General features: G+C 45.8%; 1 protein-coding gene across 1 annotated transcript in view; it reads left to right on the top strand.

Moving 5' to 3' along the window:
• LOC121559698 (A-kinase anchor protein 13) overlaps nt 1-21,810 on the top strand; it is a 120,171-nt gene that overhangs the window by 70,176 nt on the left and 28,185 nt on the right. The window contains exons 8-16 of the mRNA XM_045217466.1: nt 3,276-3,526; nt 11,255-11,380; nt 11,518-11,635; nt 14,094-14,170; nt 14,831-15,005; nt 15,323-15,399; nt 17,112-17,293; nt 17,809-17,891; nt 20,995-21,246. Of these exons, the coding sequence (XP_045073401.1) occupies nt 3,276-3,526; nt 11,255-11,380; nt 11,518-11,635; nt 14,094-14,170; nt 14,831-15,005; nt 15,323-15,399; nt 17,112-17,293; nt 17,809-17,891; nt 20,995-21,246 (1,341 nt within the window). The remainder of the gene's footprint in view (nt 1-3,275; nt 3,527-11,254; nt 11,381-11,517; nt 11,636-14,093; nt 14,171-14,830; nt 15,006-15,322; nt 15,400-17,111; nt 17,294-17,808; nt 17,892-20,994; nt 21,247-21,810) is intronic.

Consider the following 21,810-nt stretch of genomic DNA (forward strand, 5'->3'; position numbering starts at 1 on the left):
ATTAATATTTAATATATTTACACAAATGTACATGGAGCTCAGTATGTTCAGCCTTTTATACAAAATATGCCCAAATCGGCTCTAACAACTACCCCTCTATCTAGTTACAATGAACTACTACCCCTCTATCTAGTTACAATGAACTACTACCCCTCTATCTAGTTACAATGAACTACTACCCCTCTATCTAGTTACAATGAACTACTACCCCTCTATCTAGGGTTACAATGAACTACTACCCCTCTATCTAGGGTTACAATGAACTACTACCCCTCTATCTAGTTACAATGAACTACTACCCCTCTATCTAGGGTTACAATGAACTACTACCCCTCTATCTAGTTACAATGAACTACTACCCCTCTATCTAGTTACAATGAACTACTACCCCCTCTATCTAGTTACAATGAACTACTACCCCTCTATCTAGGGTTACAATGAACTACTACCCCTCTATCTAGTTACAATGAACTACTACCCTCTATCTAGTTACAATGAACTACTACCCTCTATCTAGAGTTACAATGAACTACTACCCCTCTATCTAGTTACAATGAACTACTACCCCTCTATCTAGGGTTACAATGAACTACTACCCCTCTATCTAGGGTTATAATGAACTACTACCCCTCTATCTAGGGTTACAATGAACTACTACCCCTCTATCGGGGTTACAATGAACTACTACCCCTCTATCTAGTTACAATGAACTACTACCCCTCTATCTAGTTACAATGAACTACTACCCCTCTATCTAGTTACAATGAACTACTACCCCTCTATCTAGTTACAATGAACTACTACCCCTCTATCTAGGGTTACAATGAACTACTACTCTCTATCTAGTTACAATGAACTACTACCCCTCTATCTAGGGTTACAATGAACTACTACCCCTCTATCTAGGGTTACAATGAACTACTACCCCTCTATCTAGGGTTACAATGAACTACTACCCCTCTATCTAGTTACAATGAACTACTACCCCCTCTATCTAGTTACAATGAACTACTACCCCTCTATCTAGTTACAATGAACTACTACCCCTCTATCTAGGGTTACAATGAACTACTACCCCTCTATCTAGGGTTACAATGAACTACTACCCCTTTATCTAGGGTTACAATGAACTACTACCCCTCTATCTAGGGTTACAATGAACTACTACCCCTCTATCTAGGTACAATGAACTACTACCCCTCTATCTAGTTACAATGAACTACTACCCCTATATCTAGTTACAATGAACTACTACCCCTCTATCTAGTTACAATGAACTACTACCCCTATATCTAGTTACAATGAACTACTACCCCTCTATCTAGGGTTACAATGAACTACAACCCCTCTATCTAGGGTTACAAAGAACTACTACCCCTCTATCTAGTTACAATGAACTACTACCCCTCTATCTAGGGTTACAATGAACTACTACCCCTCTATCTAGGGTTACAATGAACTACTACCCCTCTATCTAGGGTTACAAAGAACTACTACCCCTCTATCTAGTTACAATGAACTACTACCCCTCTATCTAGGGTTACAATGAACTACTACCCCTCTATCTAGGGTTACAATGAACTACTACCCCTCTATCTAGTTACAATGAACTACTACCCCTCTATCTAGTTACAATGAACTACTACCCCTCTATCTAGGGTTACAATGAACTACTACCCCTCTATCTAGGGTTACAATGAACTACTACCCCTCAATCTAGGGTTACAATGAACTACTACCCCTCTATCTAGGGTTACAATGAACTACTACCCCTCTATCTAGGGTTACAATGAACTACTACCCCTCTATCTAGGGTTACAATGAACTACTACCCCTCTATCTAGTTACAATGAACTACTACCCCTATATCTAGTTACAATGAACTACTACCCCTCTATCTAGGGTTACGATGAACTACTACCCCTCTATCTAGGGTTACAATGAACTACTACCCCTCTATCTAGGGTTACAATGAACTACTACCCCTCTATCTAGGGTTACAATGAACTACTACCCCTCTATCTAGGGTTACAATGAACTACTACCCCTCTATCTAGTTACAATGAACTACTACCCCTCTATCTAGGGTTACAAAGAACTACTACCCCTCTATCTAGTTACAATGAACTACTACCCCTCTATCTAGTTACAATTAACTACTACCCCTCTATCTAGGGTTACAATGAACTACTACCCCTCTATCTAGTTACAATGAACTACTACCCCTCTATCTAGGGTTACAAAGAACTACTACCCCTCTATCTAGTTACAATGAACTACTACCCCTCTATCTAGTTACAATTAACTACTACCCCTCTATCTAGGGTTACAATGAACTACTACCCCTCTATCTAGGGTTACAATGAACTACTACCCCTCTATCTAGTTACAATGAACTACTACCCCTCTATCTAGTTACAATGAACTACTACCCCTCTATCTAGGGTTACAAAGAACTACTACCCCTCTATCTAGTTACACTGAACTACTACCCCTCTATCTAGGGTTACAATGAACTACTACCCCTCTATCTAGGGTTACAATGAACTACTACCCCTCTATCTAGTTACAATGAACTACTACCCCTCTATCTAGGGTTACAATGAACTACTACCCCTCTATCTAGGGTTACAATGAACTACTACCCCTCTATCTAGGGTTACAATGAACTACTACCCCTCTATCTAGGGTTACAATGAACTACTACCCCTCTATCTAGGGTTACAATGAACTACTGCCCCTCTATCTAGTTACAATGAACTACTACCCCTATATCTAGTTACAATGAACTACTACCCCTCTATCTAGTTACAATGAACTACTACCCCTCTATCTAGGGTTACAATGAACTACTACCCCTTTATCTAGGGTTACAATGAACTACTACCCCTCTATCTAGGGTTACAATGAACTACTACCCCTCTATGTTACTCCCTGTATCTCTCCCTCCTAACCTTAACCCCTTCTCTCCCTGTATCTCAACCCCCTAACCTTAACCCCCTCTCTCCCTGTATCTTCCCCTCCTAACCTTAACCCCTTCTCTCCCTGTATCTCCCCCTCCTAACCTTAACCCCCTCTCTCCCTGTATCTCACCCTCCTAACCTTAACCCCCTCTCTCCCTGTATCTCACCCTCCTAACCTTAACCCCCTCTCTCCCTGTATTTCTCCCTCCTAACCTAACCTTAACCCCCTCTCTCCCTGTATCTCACCCTCCTAACCTTAACCCCTTCTCTCCCTGTATCTCCCCCTAACTCCATTGTTGTCCCCCTCTCCAGAGCTGATGCAGACAGAGATGCACCATGTGCGGACCCTGCGGATCATGGTGGAGGTGTACAGTAAGGGTCTACTGAAGGAGCTGCAGCTGGATCCTCAGACAGTCGACAGGCTGTTCCCCGTCCTGGACGAGCTCCAGGGCCTCCACACCTCCCTCCTGACACGCCTCCTGGAGAGGAAGAGAGAGAGCCAGCAGGAGGGGGAGGACGGAGGTTTCATCATTAACAAGATAGGAGACATCCTGGAGACACAGGTTAGACGAGGGAGGGAGGGAGGGAGGGAGGGGGAGGGGGAGGACGGAGGTTTCATCATTAACAAGATAGGAGACATCCTGGAGACACAGGTTAGACGAGGGAGGGAGGGAGGGAGGGAACCAGCAGGAGGGAGGGAGGGAGGGAGGGAGGGAGGGAGGGAGGGAGGGAACCAGCAGGAGGGGGAGGACGGAGGTTTCATCATTAACAAGATAGGAGACATCCTGGAGACACAGGTTTTACCCCTCTACAACTCAAGGGCTTTTTCATCTACAGGACATGGACATATATAAATGTTTCTACACTTCACCACACTACACTACACTACACTACACTACACTACACTACACCACACTACACCACACTACACTACACTACACTACACTACACTACACTACACTACACCACACTACACCACACTACACTACACTACACTACACTACAATACACTACACTACACTACACTACAATACACTACACTACACTACACTACACTACAATACACTACAATACACTACACCACACTACACTACACTACACTTCACCACACTACACTTCACTACACTACACTACACTACACTACACCACAATACACTACACTACACTACACTACACTACACTACACTACACTACACTACACTTCACCACACTACACTACACTACACTACACTACACTTCACCACACTACACTACACTACACTACACTACACTACACTGCACTGCACTGCACTACACCACACTACACTACACTACACTACACTACACTACACTACACTACACTTCACCACACTACACTACACTACACCATAATACACTTCACCACACTACACTACACTACACCACACTACACTTCACCACACTACACTACACTACACCACACTACACTACACTACACTACACTACACTACACTACACTACACTACACTACACTACACTTCACCACACTACACTACACTACACTACACCACACTACACTTCACCACACTACACTTCACTACACTACACTACACTACACTACACTTCACCACACTACACTACACTACACTTCACCACACTACACTACACTTCACCACACTACACTACACTACACCACACTACACTACACTACACTACACCACACCACACCACACTACACTAAACTACACTACACTACACTACACTTCACCACACTACACTACACTACACCACACTACACTACACTACACTACACTTCACCACACTACACTACACTACACTACACTTCACCACACTACACTACATAACACTACACTTCACCACACTACACTACACTACACTACACTACACTACACTACACTTCACCACACTACACTACACTTCACCACACTACACTTCATCACACTACACTACACTACACTACACTACACTTCACCACACTACACTACACCACACTACACTACACTACACTACACTTCACCACACTACACTACATAACACTACACTTCACCACACTACACTACACTACACTACACTACACTACACTTCACCACACTACACTACACTTCACCACACTACACTTCACCACACTACACTTCACCACACTACACTACACTACACTACACTACACTTCACCACACTACACTACACTTCACCACACTACACTTCACCACACTACACTACACTACACTACACTACACTTCACTACACTACACTTCACCACACTACACTACACTACACTACACTACACTTCACCACACTTCACCACACTACACTTCACCACACTACACTTCACCACACTACACTTCACCACACTACACTTCACCACACTACACTACACTACACTACACTACACTACACCACACTACACTACACTTCACCACACTACACTACACTTCACCACACTACACTACACTACACTACACTACACCACACTACACTTCACCACACTACACTACACTTCACCACACTACACTACACTACACCACACTACACTTCACCACACTACACTTCACTACACTACACTTCACCACACTACACTACACTACACTACACTACACCACACTACACTTCACCACACTACACTTCACCACACTACACTACACTACACTTCACCACACTACACTTCACCACACTACACTACACCACACTACACTACACTACACTACACTACACTACACTACACTACACCACACTACACTTCACCACACTACACTACACTACACTACACTACACTACACCACACTACACTTCACCACACTACACTACACTACACTACACTACACTACACCACACTACACTTCACCACACTACACTACACCACACTACACTACACTACACTACACCACACTACACTTCACCACACTACACTTCACCACACTACACTACACTACACTACACTACACTACACTACACCACACTACACTTCACCACACTACACTACACCACACTACACTACACTACACCACACTACACTACACTACACTACACTTCACCACACTACACTACACTACACCACACTACACTACACTACACTACACTACACCACACTACACTTCACCACACTACACTTCACTACACTACACTTCACCACACTACACTACACTACACCACACTACACTTCACCACACTACACTTCACCACACTACACTACACTACACTTCACCACACTACACTTCACCACACTACACTACACCACACTACACTACACCACACTACACTACACTACACTACACTACACCACACTACACTTCACCACACTACACTTCACCACACTACACTACACTACACTACACTACACTACACCACACTACACTTCACCACACTACACTACAATACACTACACTACACTACACTACAATACACTACAATACACTACACTACAATACACTACACTACAATACACCACACTACACTACACTACACTACACTACAATACACTACACTACACTACACTACACTACACTACACTTCACCACACTACACTACACTACACTACACTACACTACACTACACTTCACCACACTACACTACACTACACTACACTACACTACACTACACTACACCACACTACACTTCACTACACTACACTACAATACACTACACTACACTACACTACACTACACTACACTTCACCACACTACACTACACTACACTACACTTCACTACACTACACTACACTACACTACACTTCACCACACCACACTACACTACACTACACTACACTACACTACACTTCACCACACTACACTACACTACACTACACTTCACCACACTACACTACACTACACTACACTTCACCACACTACACTACACTACACCACACCACACTACACTACACTACACTACACTACACTACACTACACCACAACACCCTCCCACCACACACATCATAGAGACAGTTGAGAGCGTGTTGTCTCTAGGAGCACAGGGTCCAGCTGGGGTTAGGAGCTCCTGGAAGGAGAGCATGTTGTCTCTAGGAGCACAGGGTCCAGCTGGGGTTAGGAGCTCCTGGAAGGAGAGCATGTTGTCTCTAGGAGCACAGGGTCCAGCTGGGGTTAGGAGCTCCTGGAAGGAGAGCGTGTTGTCTCTAGGAGCACAGGGTCCAGCTGGGGTTAGGAGCTCCTGGAAGGAGAGCATGTTGTCTCTAGGAGCACAGGGTCCAGCTGGGGTTAGGAGCTCCTGGAAGGAGAGCGTGTTGTCTCTAGGAGCACAGGGTCCAGCTGGGGTTAGGAGCTCCTGGAAGGAGAGCGTGTTGTCTCTAGGAGCACAGGGTCCAGCTGGGGTTAGGAGCTCCTGGGAGGAGAGCATGTTGTCTCTAGGAGCACAGGGTCCAGCTGGGGTTAGGAGCTCCTGGAAGGAGAGCATGTTGTCTCTAGGAGCACAGGGTCCAGCTGGGGTTAGGAGCTCCTGGAAGGAGAGCATGTTGTCTCTAGGAGCACAGGGTCCAGCTGGGGTTAGGAGCTCCTGGAAGGAGAGCGTGTTGTCTCTAGGAGCACAGGGTCCAGCTGGGGTTAGGAGCTCCTGGAAGGAGAGCGTGTTGTCTCTAGGAGCACAGGGTCCAGCTGGGGTTAGGAGCTCCTGGAAGGAGAGCATGTTGTCTCTAGGAGCACAGGGTCCAGCTGGGGTTAGGAGCTCCTGGGAGGAGAGCATGTTGTCTCTAGGAGCACAGGGTCCAGCTGGGGTTAGGAGCTCCTGGAAGGAGAGCATGTTGTCTCTAGGAGCACAGGGTCCAGCTGGGGTTAGGAGCTCCTGGAAGGAGAGCATGTTGTCTCTAGGAGCACAGGGTCCAGCTGGGGTTAGGAGCTCCTGGAAGGAGAGCATGTTGTCTCTAGGAGCACAGGGTCCAGCTGGGGTTAGGAGCTCCTGGAAGGAGAGCATGTTGTCTCTAGGAGCACAGGGTCCAGCTGGGGTTAGGAGCTCCTGGAAGGAGAGCATGTTGTCTCTAGGAGCACAGGGTCCAGCTGGGGTTAGGAGCTCCTGGGAGGAGAGCATGTTGTCTCTAGGAGCACAGGGTCCAGCTGGGGTTAGGAGCTACACTACACTACACTACACTTCACCACACTACACTACATAACACTACACTTCACCACACTACACTACACTACACTACACTACACTACACTTCACCACACTACACTACACTTCACCACACTACACTTCACCACACTACACTTCACCACACTACACTACACTACACTACACTACACTTCACCACACTACACTACACTTCACCACACTACACTTCACCACACTACACTACACTACACTACACTTCACTACACTACACTTCACCACACTACACTACACTACACTACACTACACTTCACCACACTTCACCACACTACACTTCACCACACTACACTTCACCACACTACACTTCACCACACTACACTTCACCACACTACACTACACTACACTACACTACACTACACCACACTACACTACACTTCACCACACTACACTACACTTCACCACACTACACTACACTACACTACACTACACCACACTACACTTCACCACACTACACTACACTTCACCACACTACACTACACTACACCACACTACACTTCACCACACTACACTTCACTACACTACACTTCACCACACTACACTACACTACACTACACTACACCACACTACACTTCACCACACTACACTTCACCACACTACACTACACTACACTTCACCACACTACACTTCACCACACTACACTACACCACACTACACTACACTACACTACACTACACTACACTACACTACACTACACCACACTACACTTCACCACACTACACTACACTACACTACACTACACTACACCACACTACACTTCACCACACTACACTACACTACACTACACTACACTACACTACACCACACTACACTTCACCACACTACACTACACCACACTACACTACACTACACTACACCACACTACACTTCACCACACTACACTTCACCACACTACACTACACTACACTACACTACACCACACTACACTTCACCACACTACACTACACCACACTACACTACACTACACCACACTACACTACACTACACTACACTTCACCACACTACACTACACTACACCACACTACACTACACTACACTACACTACACTACACCACACTACACTTCACCACACTACACTTCACTACACTACACTTCACCACACTACACTACACTACACCACACTACACTTCACCACACTACACTTCACCACACTACACTACACTACACTTCACCACACTACACTTCACCACACTACACTACACCACACTACACTACACCACACTACACTACACTACACTACACTACACTACACCACACTACACTTCACCACACTACACTTCACCACACTACACTACACTACACTACACTACACTACACTACACCACACTACACCACACTACACTACAATACACTACACCACACTACACTTCACTACACTACACTACAATACACTACACTACACTACACTACACTACACTACACTTCACCACACTACACTACACTACACTACACTACACTTCACTACACTACACTACACTACACTTCACCACACCACACCACACTACACTACACTACACTACACTACACTACACTTCACCACACTACACTACACTACACTACACTTCACCACACTACACTACACTACACTACACTTCACCACACTACACTACACTACACTACACCACACCACACTACACTACACTACACTACACTACACTACACTACACCACAACACCCTCCCACCACACACATCATAGAGACAGTTGAGAGCGTGTTGTCTCTAGGAGCACAGGGTCCAGCTGGGGTTAGGAGCTCCTGGAAGGAGAGCATGTTGTCTCTAGGAGCACAGGGTCCAGCTGGGGTTAGGAGCTCCTGGAAGGAGAGCATGTTGTCTCTAGGAGCACAGGGTCCAGCTGGGGTTAGGAGCTCCTGGAAGGAGAGCGTGTTGTCTCTAGGGAGCACAGGGTCCAGCTGGGGTTAGGAGCTCCTGGAAGGAGAGCATGTTGTCTCTAGGAGCACAGGGTCCAGCTGGGGTTAGGAGCTCCTGGAAGGAGAGCGTGTTGTCTCTAGGAGCACAGGGTCCAGCTGGGGTTAGGAGCTCCTGGAAGGAGAGCGTGTTGTCTCTAGGAGCACAGGGTCCAGCTGGGGTTAGGAGCTCCTGGGAGGAGAGCATGTTGTCTCTAGGAGCACAGGGTCCAGCTGGGGTTAGGAGCTCCTGGAAGGAGAGCATGTTGTCTCTAGGAGCACAGGGTCCAGCTGGGGTTAGGAGCTCCTGGAAGGAGAGCATGTTGTCTCTAGGAGCACAGGGTCCAGCTGGGGTTAGGAGCTCCTGGAAGGAGAGCGTGTTGTCTCTAGGAGCACAGGGTCCAGCTGGGGTTAGGAGCTCCTGGAAGGAGAGCGTGTTGTCTCTAGGAGCACAGGGTCCAGCTGGGGTTAGGAGCTCCTGGAAGGAGAGCATGTTGTCTCTAGGAGCACAGGGTCCAGCTGGGGTTAGGAGCTCCTGGGAGGAGAGCATGTTGTCTCTAGGAGCACAGGGTCCAGCTGGGGTTAGGAGCTCCTGGAAGGAGAGCATGTTGTCTCTAGGAGCACAGGGTCCAGCTGGGGTTAGGAGCTCCTGGAAGGAGAGCATGTTGTCTCTAGGAGCACAGGGTCCAGCTGGGGTTAGGAGCTCCTGGAAGGAGAGCATGTTGTCTCTAGGAGCACAGGGTCCAGCTGGGGTTAGGAGCTCCTGGAAGGAGAGCATGTTGTCTCTAGGAGCACAGGGTCCAGCTGGGGTTAGGAGCTCCTGGAAGGAGAGCGTGTTGTCTCTAGGAGCACAGGGTCCAGCTGGGGTTAGGAGCTCCTGGGAGGAGAGCATGTTGTCTCTAGGAGCACAGGGTCCAGCTGGGGTTAGGAGCTCCTGGAAGGAGAGCATGTTGTCTCTAGGAGCACAGGGTCCAGCTGGGGTTAGGAGCTCCTGGAAGGAGAGCATGTTGTCTCTAGGAGCACTGGGTCCAGCTGGGGTTAGGAGCTCCTGGAAGGAGAGCATGTTGTCTCTAGGAGCACAGGGTCCAGCTGGGGTTAGGAGCTCCTGGGAGGAGAGCATGTTGTCTCTAAATGCCACATACTCAAAGTGTTCAATCTGTGATACCTTTTCCCTAGAATCAAAGTTACACTTGCCCCTTTATGTCTTAAACAAAACATATCTGACTTAATATGAATTACCTAAATAGATGTATTAGTTTGAGTTGTCGATTCATATCACGCCTGTTGCTGTTGTTCAGTTCTCGGGGTCCAATGCCGAGATGATGAAGAGAGTTTACGGGAAGTTCTGCAGCTGCCACAACGAGGCCGTGAACCTCTACAAGGAGATGCACTCCAAAAACAAACGCTTCCAGGCCTTCATCAGGGTGAGTACTGACAGTCCACTACTCATTTGACATCAGCTCATACAATATCACCTATCACATCTGTCTCTAGTCTTCAAACTGATGCAACATTTCTGTTGCATCTAATCAATTCTGTCTCCCTATTATGTGTCTTTAAGAAGAAGATGAGTAGCAGTATCGTCCGGAGGCTAGGAATCCCAGAGTGCATTCTGTTAGTCACCCAGAGGATCACCAAGTACCCCGTCCTGATGCAGAGAATACTACATCACACCAAAGGTTTGTCTCCTGTCCCCAGCTCTGTCCTGTCCTGATGTAGACCAAAGGTTTGTCTCCTGTCCCCAGCTCTGTCCTGTCCTGATGTAGACAACACTACATCACACCAAAGGTTTGTCTGCTGCCCCCAGCTCTGTCCTGTCCTGGACCTCTAGTGGACAGATGAGGTGGTCTCTGTAAACACACACAGACACAGGTCATGGCAGACATCAACTCCATCATCCCGGACACCCGGGACCCACTCCAATTTGAACACCTCCCTCTTCAACTGGATGCTGGACTTCCTGACGGGCCGCCCCCAGGTGGTGAGGGTAGGTAACAACACATCTTCCACGCTGACCCTCAACACGGGGGCCCCTCAGGGGTGTGTGCTTAGTCCCCTCCTGTACTCCCTGTTCACACACGACTGCATGACCAAGCACGACTCCAACTCCATCATCAAGTTTGCTGACGACACAACAGTGGTAGGCCTGATCACCGACAACGACGAGACAGCCTATAGGGAGGAGGTCAGAGAACTGGCAGTGTGTTGCCAGGACAACAACCTCTCCCTCAACGATGAGACAGCCTATAGGGAGGAGGTCAGAGAACTGACAGTGTGTTGCCAGGACAACAACCTCTCCCTCAACGATGAGACAGCCTATAGGGAGGAGGTCATAGAACTGGCAGTGTTGTGCCAGGACAACAACCTCTCCCTCAACGATGAGACAGCCTATAGGGAGGAGGTCAGAGAACTGGCAGTGTGGTGCCAGGACAACAACCTCTCCCTCAACGATGAGACAGCCTATAGGGAGGAGGTCAGAGAACTGGCAGTGTGTTGCCAGGACAACAACCTCTCCCTCAACGATGAGACAGCCTATAGGGAGGAGGTCAGAGAACTGGCAGTGTGGTGCCAGGACAACAACCTCTCCCTCAACGTCAGCAAGACCAAAGGAGCTGATGGTGGACTATCAGGAAACAGGGGGGAGCACACCCCCATCCACATCAACAGGACCACAGTGGAGAGGGGCAGGAAACAGGGGGGAGCACACCCCCATCCACATCAACAGGACCACAGTGGAGAGGGCCAGGAAACAGGGGGGAGCACACCCCCATCCACATCAACAGGACCACAGTGGAGAGGGTCAGGAGCTTCAAGTTCCTCGGTGTCCACATGGGCCCTCTCACACCAGAACAGAACAGCCGTGAAGAAGACACGACAACACCTCTTCTCCCTCAGGAGGCTGAAACGATTTGGCATGGCCCCGCAGATCCTTAAGAACTTTTACAGATGCACCATCGAGAGCATCCTGACTGGTTGTATCAGCGTTTTGTATGGCAACTGCACCACCCGTGACCAGAAAGCTCTACAGAGGATGGTGCGGACGGCCCAGAGCTCCCAGCCATCCAGGACGTACATGCCAGGTGGTGCCTCAGAAAGGCCTGAACAATAGCCAAAGACTCCAACCACCCGAGACATGGACTTTCCCAATGCTCCCGTCCAGTAGGTGGTACTGGTGCATCAAGGCTCAGACAAACAGACTCCTAAACAGCTTCTATCCCCTGGCCATAAGACTGTTAAATGGCTAACGACTAACAAACAGACTCCTACGCAGCTTCTATCCCCTGGATATAAGACTGTTAAATGGCTAACGACTAACAAACAGACTCCTACGCAGCTTCTATCCCCTGGATATAAGACTGTTAAATGGCTAACGACTAACAAACAGACTCCTAAACAGCTTCTATCCCCTGGATATAAGACTGTTAAATGGCTAACGACTAACAAACAGACTGCTAAACAGCTTCTATCCCCTGGATATAAGACTGTTAAATGGCTAACGACTAACAAACAGACTCCTAAACAGCTTCTATCCCCTGGATATAAGACTGTTAAATGGCTAACGACTAACAAACAGACTGCTAAACAGCTTCTATCCCCTGGATATAAGACTGTTAAATGGCTAACGACTAACAAACAGACTCCTAAACAGCTTCTATCCCCTGAAGGAGACTGTCTGTTATACTGACCATGTGGTGGAGCTTCATCTGGAATGACACTAACCTTGTCTCTTTCTGTCATTCTTTCCTGTGTGTGTGTGTGTGTGTGTGTCTGTGTCCGTGTGTGTGTCTGTGTGTGTGTGTGTGTGTGTGTGTGTGTGTGTGTGTGTGTGTGTGTCCGGTGTGTGTGTGTGTGTGTCCGTGTGTGTGTGTGTGTGTGTGTGTGTGCGGGTGTGTGTGTGTGTGTGTGTGCTGTGTGTGTGTGTGTGTGTCGGTGTGTGTGTGTGTGTGTGTGTGTGTGTGGTGTGTGTGTGTGTGTGTGTGTGTGTCGGTGTGTGTGTGTGTGTGTGTGTGTGTGTGTGTGTGTGTATGTCCGTGTGTGTGTGTGTGTGTGTGTCCGTGTGTGTGTGTGTGTGTGTGTGTGTGTGTGTGTGTGTGTGTGTGTGTGTGTGTGTGTGTACTTTGACCATCCCCTCTCCAGAGAATGAGGAGGACCATGAGGACCTGAGTGATGCCCTACACCAGGTCAAGGAGGTCATCACTGCAGTGGACAGCAAGGTAATATAATAATAATAATAATAATAATAATAATAATAATAATTGAATAATAATTGTCTTGTTTCTAGGTGAACTGACCTATGATAATAATTGTCTTGTTTCTAGGTGAACTGACCTATGATAATAATTGTCTTGTTTCTAGGTGAACTGACCTATGATAATAACTGTCTTGTTTCTAGGTGAACTGACCTATGATAATAATTGTCTTGTTTCTAGGTGAACTGACCTATGATAATAATTGTCTTGTTTCTAGGTGAACTGACCTATGATAATAATTGTCTTGTTTCTAGGTGAACTGAGCCATGATAATAATTGTCTTGTTTCTAGGTGAACTGACCTATGATAATAATTGTCTTGTTTCTAGGTGAACTGACCTATGATAATAACTGTCTTGTTTCTAGGTGAACTGACCTATGATAATAATTGTCTTGTTTCTAGGTGAACTGACCTATGATAATAATTGTCTTGTTTCTAGGTGAACTGACCTATGATAATAATTGTCTTGTTTCTAGGTGAACTGACCTATGATAATAATTGTCATGTTTCTAGGTGAACTGACCTATGTCAATAATGTTCTTGTTTCGAGGTGAACTGACCTATGATAATAACTGTCTTGTTTCTAGGTGAACTGAGCTATGATAATAACTGTCTTGTTTCTAGGTGAACGAGCAGGAGAAGAAGAGGAGGCTGAAGGACATCTACAGCCGGACAGACAGCAAGTCCATCATGAGGATGAAGAGTGGTCAGATGTTCGCTAGAGAGGACCTTCTCAGAGGGAGGAGCCTGCTGTGTGATGGTCCTCTGCAGCTGAAGAACACACAGGGGAGACTGAAGGGTGAGGAGGACTCCAACCATTCTCTTTCTTTCTCTATATTCAGACTCTCGTATGTTCTCTGTTGTGAGGAACACAAACACAAACACCAATCTCTTTTCTCAATTTTTTGACTCTCGCAAGCCATTATCCATTTGTTTAAATGGTCTCTCAAGCTCTCTCTTTCCTGTCGCGGAAGCCATTGCAATAAGGAATTTGCATAGATGTTTTTTATGTAGTGTATATGTACTTTCTGATACCTTTGAATGTCTTTATTTTCTAACGTTTAAAGTGTATTTTCCCTGACCTCTAACCTGGGCTCGTTCTTCTTCTCTCTCCAGATGTAACGGCCGTGCTTCTCTCTGATATCTTCGTCTTCCTGCAGGAGAAAGACCAGAAATACGTCTTCGCCTCTCTGGTAGGTGATTGGTTTAGACCAGAAATATGTAAATATGTCTTTGGCTCTTTCATTGGCAAGATTAGCAAAGGTAGGCATGACATGCCAGCAACAAACGCTGACACTACATATCCAAGTGACCAAATTCTGAAAGACAAGCATTGTAATTTTGAATTCCGTAAAATGAGTGTGGAAGTGGAGAAAAAATTACTGTTGTCTATTAACAATGACAAGCCACCGGGGTCTGTCAACTTCGATATAAAATTACTGAGGATAATAGCGGACGATATTGCCACTCCTAGTTGCCATATCTTCAATTTAAGCCTACTAGAAAGTGTGTTCCCTCAGGCCTGGAGGGAAGCTAAAGTCATTCTGCTACCTAAGAATAGTAAAGCCCCCTTTACTGGCTCAAATAGCCAACCAATCAGCCTGTTACCAACCCTTAGTAAACTTTTGGAAAAAATTGTGTTTGACCAGATACTATGCTATTTTACAGTAAACAAATTGACAACATACTTTCAGCACGCTTATAGGGAAGGACATTCAACAAGCACTTACACAAATTACTGATGATTGGCTGAGATAAATTGATGATTAAAAGATTGTGGGGGCTGTTTTGTTAGACTTCAGTGCGGCTTTTGACATTATCGATCATAGTCTGTTGCTGGAAAAACATATACAGTGGGGAGAACAAGAATTTGATACACTGCCGATTTTGCAGGTTTTCCTACTTACAAAGCATGTAGAGGTCTGTAATTTTTTATCATAGGAACACTTCAACTGTGAGAGACGGAATCTAAAACAAAAATCCAGAAAATCACATTGTATGATTTTTTATTAATTAATTTGCACTTTATAGCATGACATAGCATGACATAAGTATTTAAGAATTCCGGCTCTCACAGACCTGTTAGTTTTTCTTTAAGAAGCCCTCCTGTTCTCCACTCATTACCTGTATTAACTGCACCGGTTTGAACAGCCTTTACGTCAGTAGCCCTGCCCCCTGGTAAACAGGGGATCGCTGGATGATTATCATTCTCCCTCTCTCTCTCTCTCTCTGTCTCTCTCTCTCTCTCTCTCTCTCTCTCTCTCTCTCTCTCTCTCTCTTCCTCTCTCTCGCTCTTTCTCTCTCTCTCTCTCCCTCTCCCTCTCTCCCCTCTCTCTCTCCCTCTCTCCCTCTCTCCCCTCTCTCTCTCTCTCTCTCTCTCTCTCTCTCTCTCTCTCTCCCTCTCCCTCTCTCCCTCTCTCTCTCCCTCTCTCCCTCTCTCCCCTCTCTCTCTCTCTCTCTCTCTCTCTCTCTCTCTCTCTCTCTCTCTCTCTCTCTCTCTCTCTCTCTCTCTCTCTCTCTCCACCTCACTCTCTCTCTCTCTCATTCTCCCTCTCTCTCTCTCTCTCCTCTCTCTCTCTCCCTCTCACCCTCTCTCCCCTCTTTCTCTCTCTCCCTCTCCCACTCCCCCCTCTCTCTCTCCCCCTCTCTCTCCCTCTCCCCACTCTCTCTCCCTCTCTCTCCCCTCTCTCCCTCTCTCTCTCTCTCTCTCTCTCTCTCTCTCTCTCTCTCTCTCTCTCTCTCTCTCTCTCTCTCTCTCTCTCTCTCTCTCTCCCTCTCTCCCTCTCTCTCTCTCTCTCTCCCTCTCTCTGTCCTCTCTCTCTCTCTCCACCTCACTCTCCCGTCTCTTCCTTCCTTTGCCCCATCCTTTTCTCTCCCTCCCTCTCTTCCATCCCCTCCTCTGTAGGACCAGCGATCCACGGTCCTCTCCCTCCAGAAGCTGATCGTTAGAGAGATGGCTAACGAGGAAAGGGGTCTCTTCCTGATAACAGCAGGGATGGAGAAACCAGAGATGGTGGAGGTACACACTGCAACCAAGGAGGAACGCAACACCTGGATGCAACTCATACAGGATGCCATGCACTCCATGTAAGTCTGAACCATGGACCAAGAGAGAGAGAGAGAGAGAGAGAGAGAGAGAGAGAATTAGCTACTTTTCTGTACATGAGGATGGAGGAATGTACAGGATGTTGTAATGCTCTATCTGAGTATTGACTGTTCTCTCTATGGCTTCATCACCTCATGGGCAGGCTGGCACTGTACGCTACTCTACCCTCGGCTTTCTCAGCAGTAGAGAGAAGACTCTAGAAGACTCTAGAAAACTCTAGAAGACTCTAGAAGACTAGCGCTGTAAACAGAAGGCTTTTATAATAATAATAATAATATGCCATTTAGCAGACGCTTTTATCCAAAGCGACTTACAGTCATGTGCGCATACATTTTTACGTATGGGTGGTCCCGGGGATCGAACCCACTACCCTGGCGTTACAAGCGCCATGCTCTACCAGCTGAGCTCTAGGATGCTAAGAGAATATGTGAATGTGTGGCTGGAAATGGGAGTGGTAATCATGACTCTGGTTTGTACTAATGATGTTGCTTTACAGAGAGAAATATGAGGATGAGGGGATCCCCAGCGAGACAGAGGAGGACAACAGACTGCTGGAGACCAAAGCTAAGGAGATGAGAGGTGAGGAGACTCCTTGGAGTGTGTTTCATATCAAATGTTATTTGTCATATGCTTCGTAGACAACAGGTGTAGACTGACAGTGAAAATCTTACTTATGGGTCCTTCCCAACAACGCAGAGAGAAAAATATAAATAATTGAAAAATAAGAACACAAGGAATAAATACACAATGAGTAACGATAACTTGGCTATATACACTGGGTACCAGTACTGAGTCAATGATAACATGGTTATATACACTGGGTACCAGTACTGAGTCAATTATAACATGGCTATATACACTGGGTACCAGTACTGAGTCAATGATAACATGGTTATATACACTGGGTACCAGTACTGAGTCAATGATAACATGGCTATATACAGGGGGTACCAGTACTGAGTCAATGATAACATGGTTATATACACTGGATACCAGTACTGAGTCAATGATAACTTGGTTATATACACTGGGTACCAGTACTGAGTCAATGATAACATGGCTATATACAGGGGGTACCAGTACTGAGTCAATGATAACATGGTTATATACAGGGGGTACCAGTACTGAGTCAATGATAACATGGTTATATACACTGGGTACCAGTACTGAGTCAATGATACCATGGTTACAGTGGGGGAAAAAAGTATTTAGTCAGCCACCAATTGTGCAAGTTCTCCCACTTAAAAAGATGAGAGAGGCCTGTAATTTTCATCATAGGTACACGTCAACTATGACAGACAAAATGAGAAAAACAATTCCAGAAAATCACATTGTAGGATTTTTAATGAATTTATTTGCAAATTATGGTGGAAAATAAGTATTTGGTCAATAACAAAAGTTTCTCAATACTTTGTTATATACCCTTTGTTGGCAATGACACAGGTCAAACGTTTTCTGTAAGTCTTCACAAGGTTTTCACACACTGTTGCTGGTATTTTGGCCCATTCCTCCATGCAGATCTCCTCTAGAGCAGTGATGTTTTGGGGCTGTCGCTGGGCAACACGGACTTTCAATTCCCTCCAAAGATTTTCTATGGGGTTGAGATCTGGAGACTGGCTAGGCCACTCCAGGACCTTGAAATGCTTCTTACGAAGCCACTCCTTCGTTGCCCGGGCGGTGTGTTTGGGATCATTGTTATGCTGAAAGACCCAGCCACGTTTCATCTTCAATGCCCTTGCTGATGGAAGGAGGTTTTCACTCAAAATCTCACGATACATGGCCCCATTCATTCTTTCCTTTACACGGATCAGTCGTCCTGGTCCCTTTGCAGAAAAACAGCCCCAAAGCATGATGTTTCCACCCCCATGCTTCACAGTAGGTATGGTGTTCTTTGGATGCAACTCAGCATTCTTTGACCTCCAAACACGACGAGTTGAGTTTTTACCAAAAACTTATATTTTGGTTTCATCTGACCATATGACATTCTCCCAATCCTCTTCTGGATCATCATGCACTCTAGCAAACTTCAGACGGGCCTGGACATGTACTGGCTTAAGCAGGGGGACACATCCTGCACTGCAGGATTTGAGTCCCTGGCGGCGTAGTGTGTTACTGATGGTAGGCTTTGTTACTTTGGTCTCAGCTCTCTGCAGGTCATTCACTAGGTCCCCCCGTGTGGTTCTGGGATTTTTGCTCACCGTTCTTGTGATCATTTTGACCCCACGGGGTGAGATCTTGTGTGGAGCCCCAGATCGAGGGAGATTATCAGTGGTCTTGTATGTCTTCCATTTCCTAATAATTGCTCCCACAGTTGATTTCTTCAAACCAAGCTGCTTACCTATTGCAGATTCAGTCTTCCCAGCCTGGTGCAGGTCTACAATTTTGTTTCTGGTGTCCTTTGACAGCTCTTTGGTCTTGGCCATAGTGGAGTTTGGAGTGTGACTGTTTGAGGTTGTGGACAGGTGTCTTTTATACTGATAACAAGTTCAAACAGGTGCCATTAATACAGGTAACGAGTGGAGGACAGAGGAGCCTCTTAAAGAAGAAGTTACAGGTCTGTGAGAGCCAGAAATCTTGCTTGTTTGTAGGTGACCAAATACTTATTTTCCACCATAATTTGCAAATAAATTCATTAAAAATCCTACAATGTGATTTTCCTGATTTTTTTTTTTCTCAATTTGTCTGTCATAGCTGACGTGTACCTATGATGAAAATTACAGGCCTCTCTCATCTTTTTAAGTGGGAGAACTTGCACAATTGGTGGCTGACTAAATACTTTTTTCCACCACTGTAGGTATTACAGACTGGGTCAGGGAGAGGTTGGAGATGTCAGTGAAGACACTTGGCAGCTGGTCAGCGCATGCTCTGAGTACATGTCCTGGTAATCCGTCTGGCCCTGCGGTCTTGTGAATGTTAAAGCTGCAGTGTGTAACTGTTGTATAGATCTGAGTTAGAGATAGAGTATAGAGTTCTAGATCTGTCATTCTAATTGAAAGAAGCGGTAGATCTGTTCTATGGGCGCTATTTCTATGCTTCCCTTTCTTAAGTTTTGTTTTTGCATCTTTTACTTTGGGTTTTGTACACCAGCTTCAAACAGCTGAAAATAAAAATACAATATTTCACAGCGGTTTCAGAGCGGTTTAGATGGTACAATGATTCTCTACACTATACTTCCTTGTTTTGTCACATCAACTGAAAGTAGGCAAACTATTAGAATTTAAGCAACCAGGAAGTGGCGGAGCGATTTCTGCATAGTGCATCACTAACCTGTTTAAAGGTCTTACTCACATCGGCCTCGGAGAGCGAAATCACACGGTCGTCCAGAACAGCTGCTGCTCTCATACATTGTTCAGTGTTGCTTGCCTCGAAGCGAGCATAGAAGGAATTTAGCTCGTCTGGTATGATTTTTTTGACACTTTTTTTAAGGTGTTTTTTTCTTGTTCTTTTTATGATCTTTTTTAATATTAACCCATCCACCCTCTTCAGAGGACACATATGTTTTTTTTTGTTTTTACAGCTTTTCTGCTACATATACAGTACCAGTCAAAAGTCTGGACACACCTACTCATTCAAGGGTTTTTCTTTATTTTTTCATTTTTTTACAATGTAAAATAATAGTGAAGACATCAAAACTATGAAATAACACATATGGAACAGTAACAATACCTCATCTCCCCTCCAGAGATGCTGAGGAAGAAGGATGAGCAGATCATGTGTCTGCTGGAGGAGAAGATGGCAGTGTTTAGGGAGATGTGTGAGGTTGGGAGCCCTGTAACCCACCCAGGAACAGGAACAGGAACAGGCCCAGCAGAGGAGCAGGGACAGGGCCCCAGCCGGGTCACCAGGCCCAAGGTGCTGTTCAGGGCCGGGAGAGGAGCGGGCTCTGAGGACGTACCTAAAGGAGAACCCATCATAAAGGATGCACTACAGGAAGGTTAGTAGACAGCCTCTCACCATAAATGTAACAATACCCCATCTAATGGGAACCAGGGGTGGAAGCCAGACTGTGGACATGGTGTATTAAATAATAATAATAAATAATATGCCATTTAGCAGACGCTTTTATCCAAAGCGACTTACAGTCATGTGTGCATACATTTTTACGTATGGGTGGTCCCGGGGATCGAACCCACTACCCTGGCGTTACAAGCGCCGTGCTCTACCAGCTGAGCTACAGAGGACCACCAATGCCACTTTAACTTTCACTGTGTTCTGAATCTATCAGATGTTCTCCTCTGATGTCTGCCTATACAAAGGGCGTACTGGGAAGGTTGATTGCAATGAGTGTTTGTGTTTTGTGATTTAGATTAGAATATATTGGTGCAAACATTAAAACACTGTTTATCCTTGTAACGTTAATATCTAAAGTTGAGTATGGTCAATAACATAGTAATTATATTATATTAATATTATTATATTATTATAATTTGGTTAGTGAAATTCTGTATGCACCCCACCCCACCTCCTATTTCTCTCTCTCCTCTCTCCTCCCTCTTTC

The sequence above is a fragment of the Coregonus clupeaformis genome, unplaced genomic scaffold, assembly GCF_020615455.1.
Source record: "Coregonus clupeaformis isolate EN_2021a unplaced genomic scaffold, ASM2061545v1 scaf1065, whole genome shotgun sequence".
NCBI lineage: Eukaryota > Metazoa > Chordata > Actinopteri > Salmoniformes > Salmonidae > Coregonus > Coregonus clupeaformis.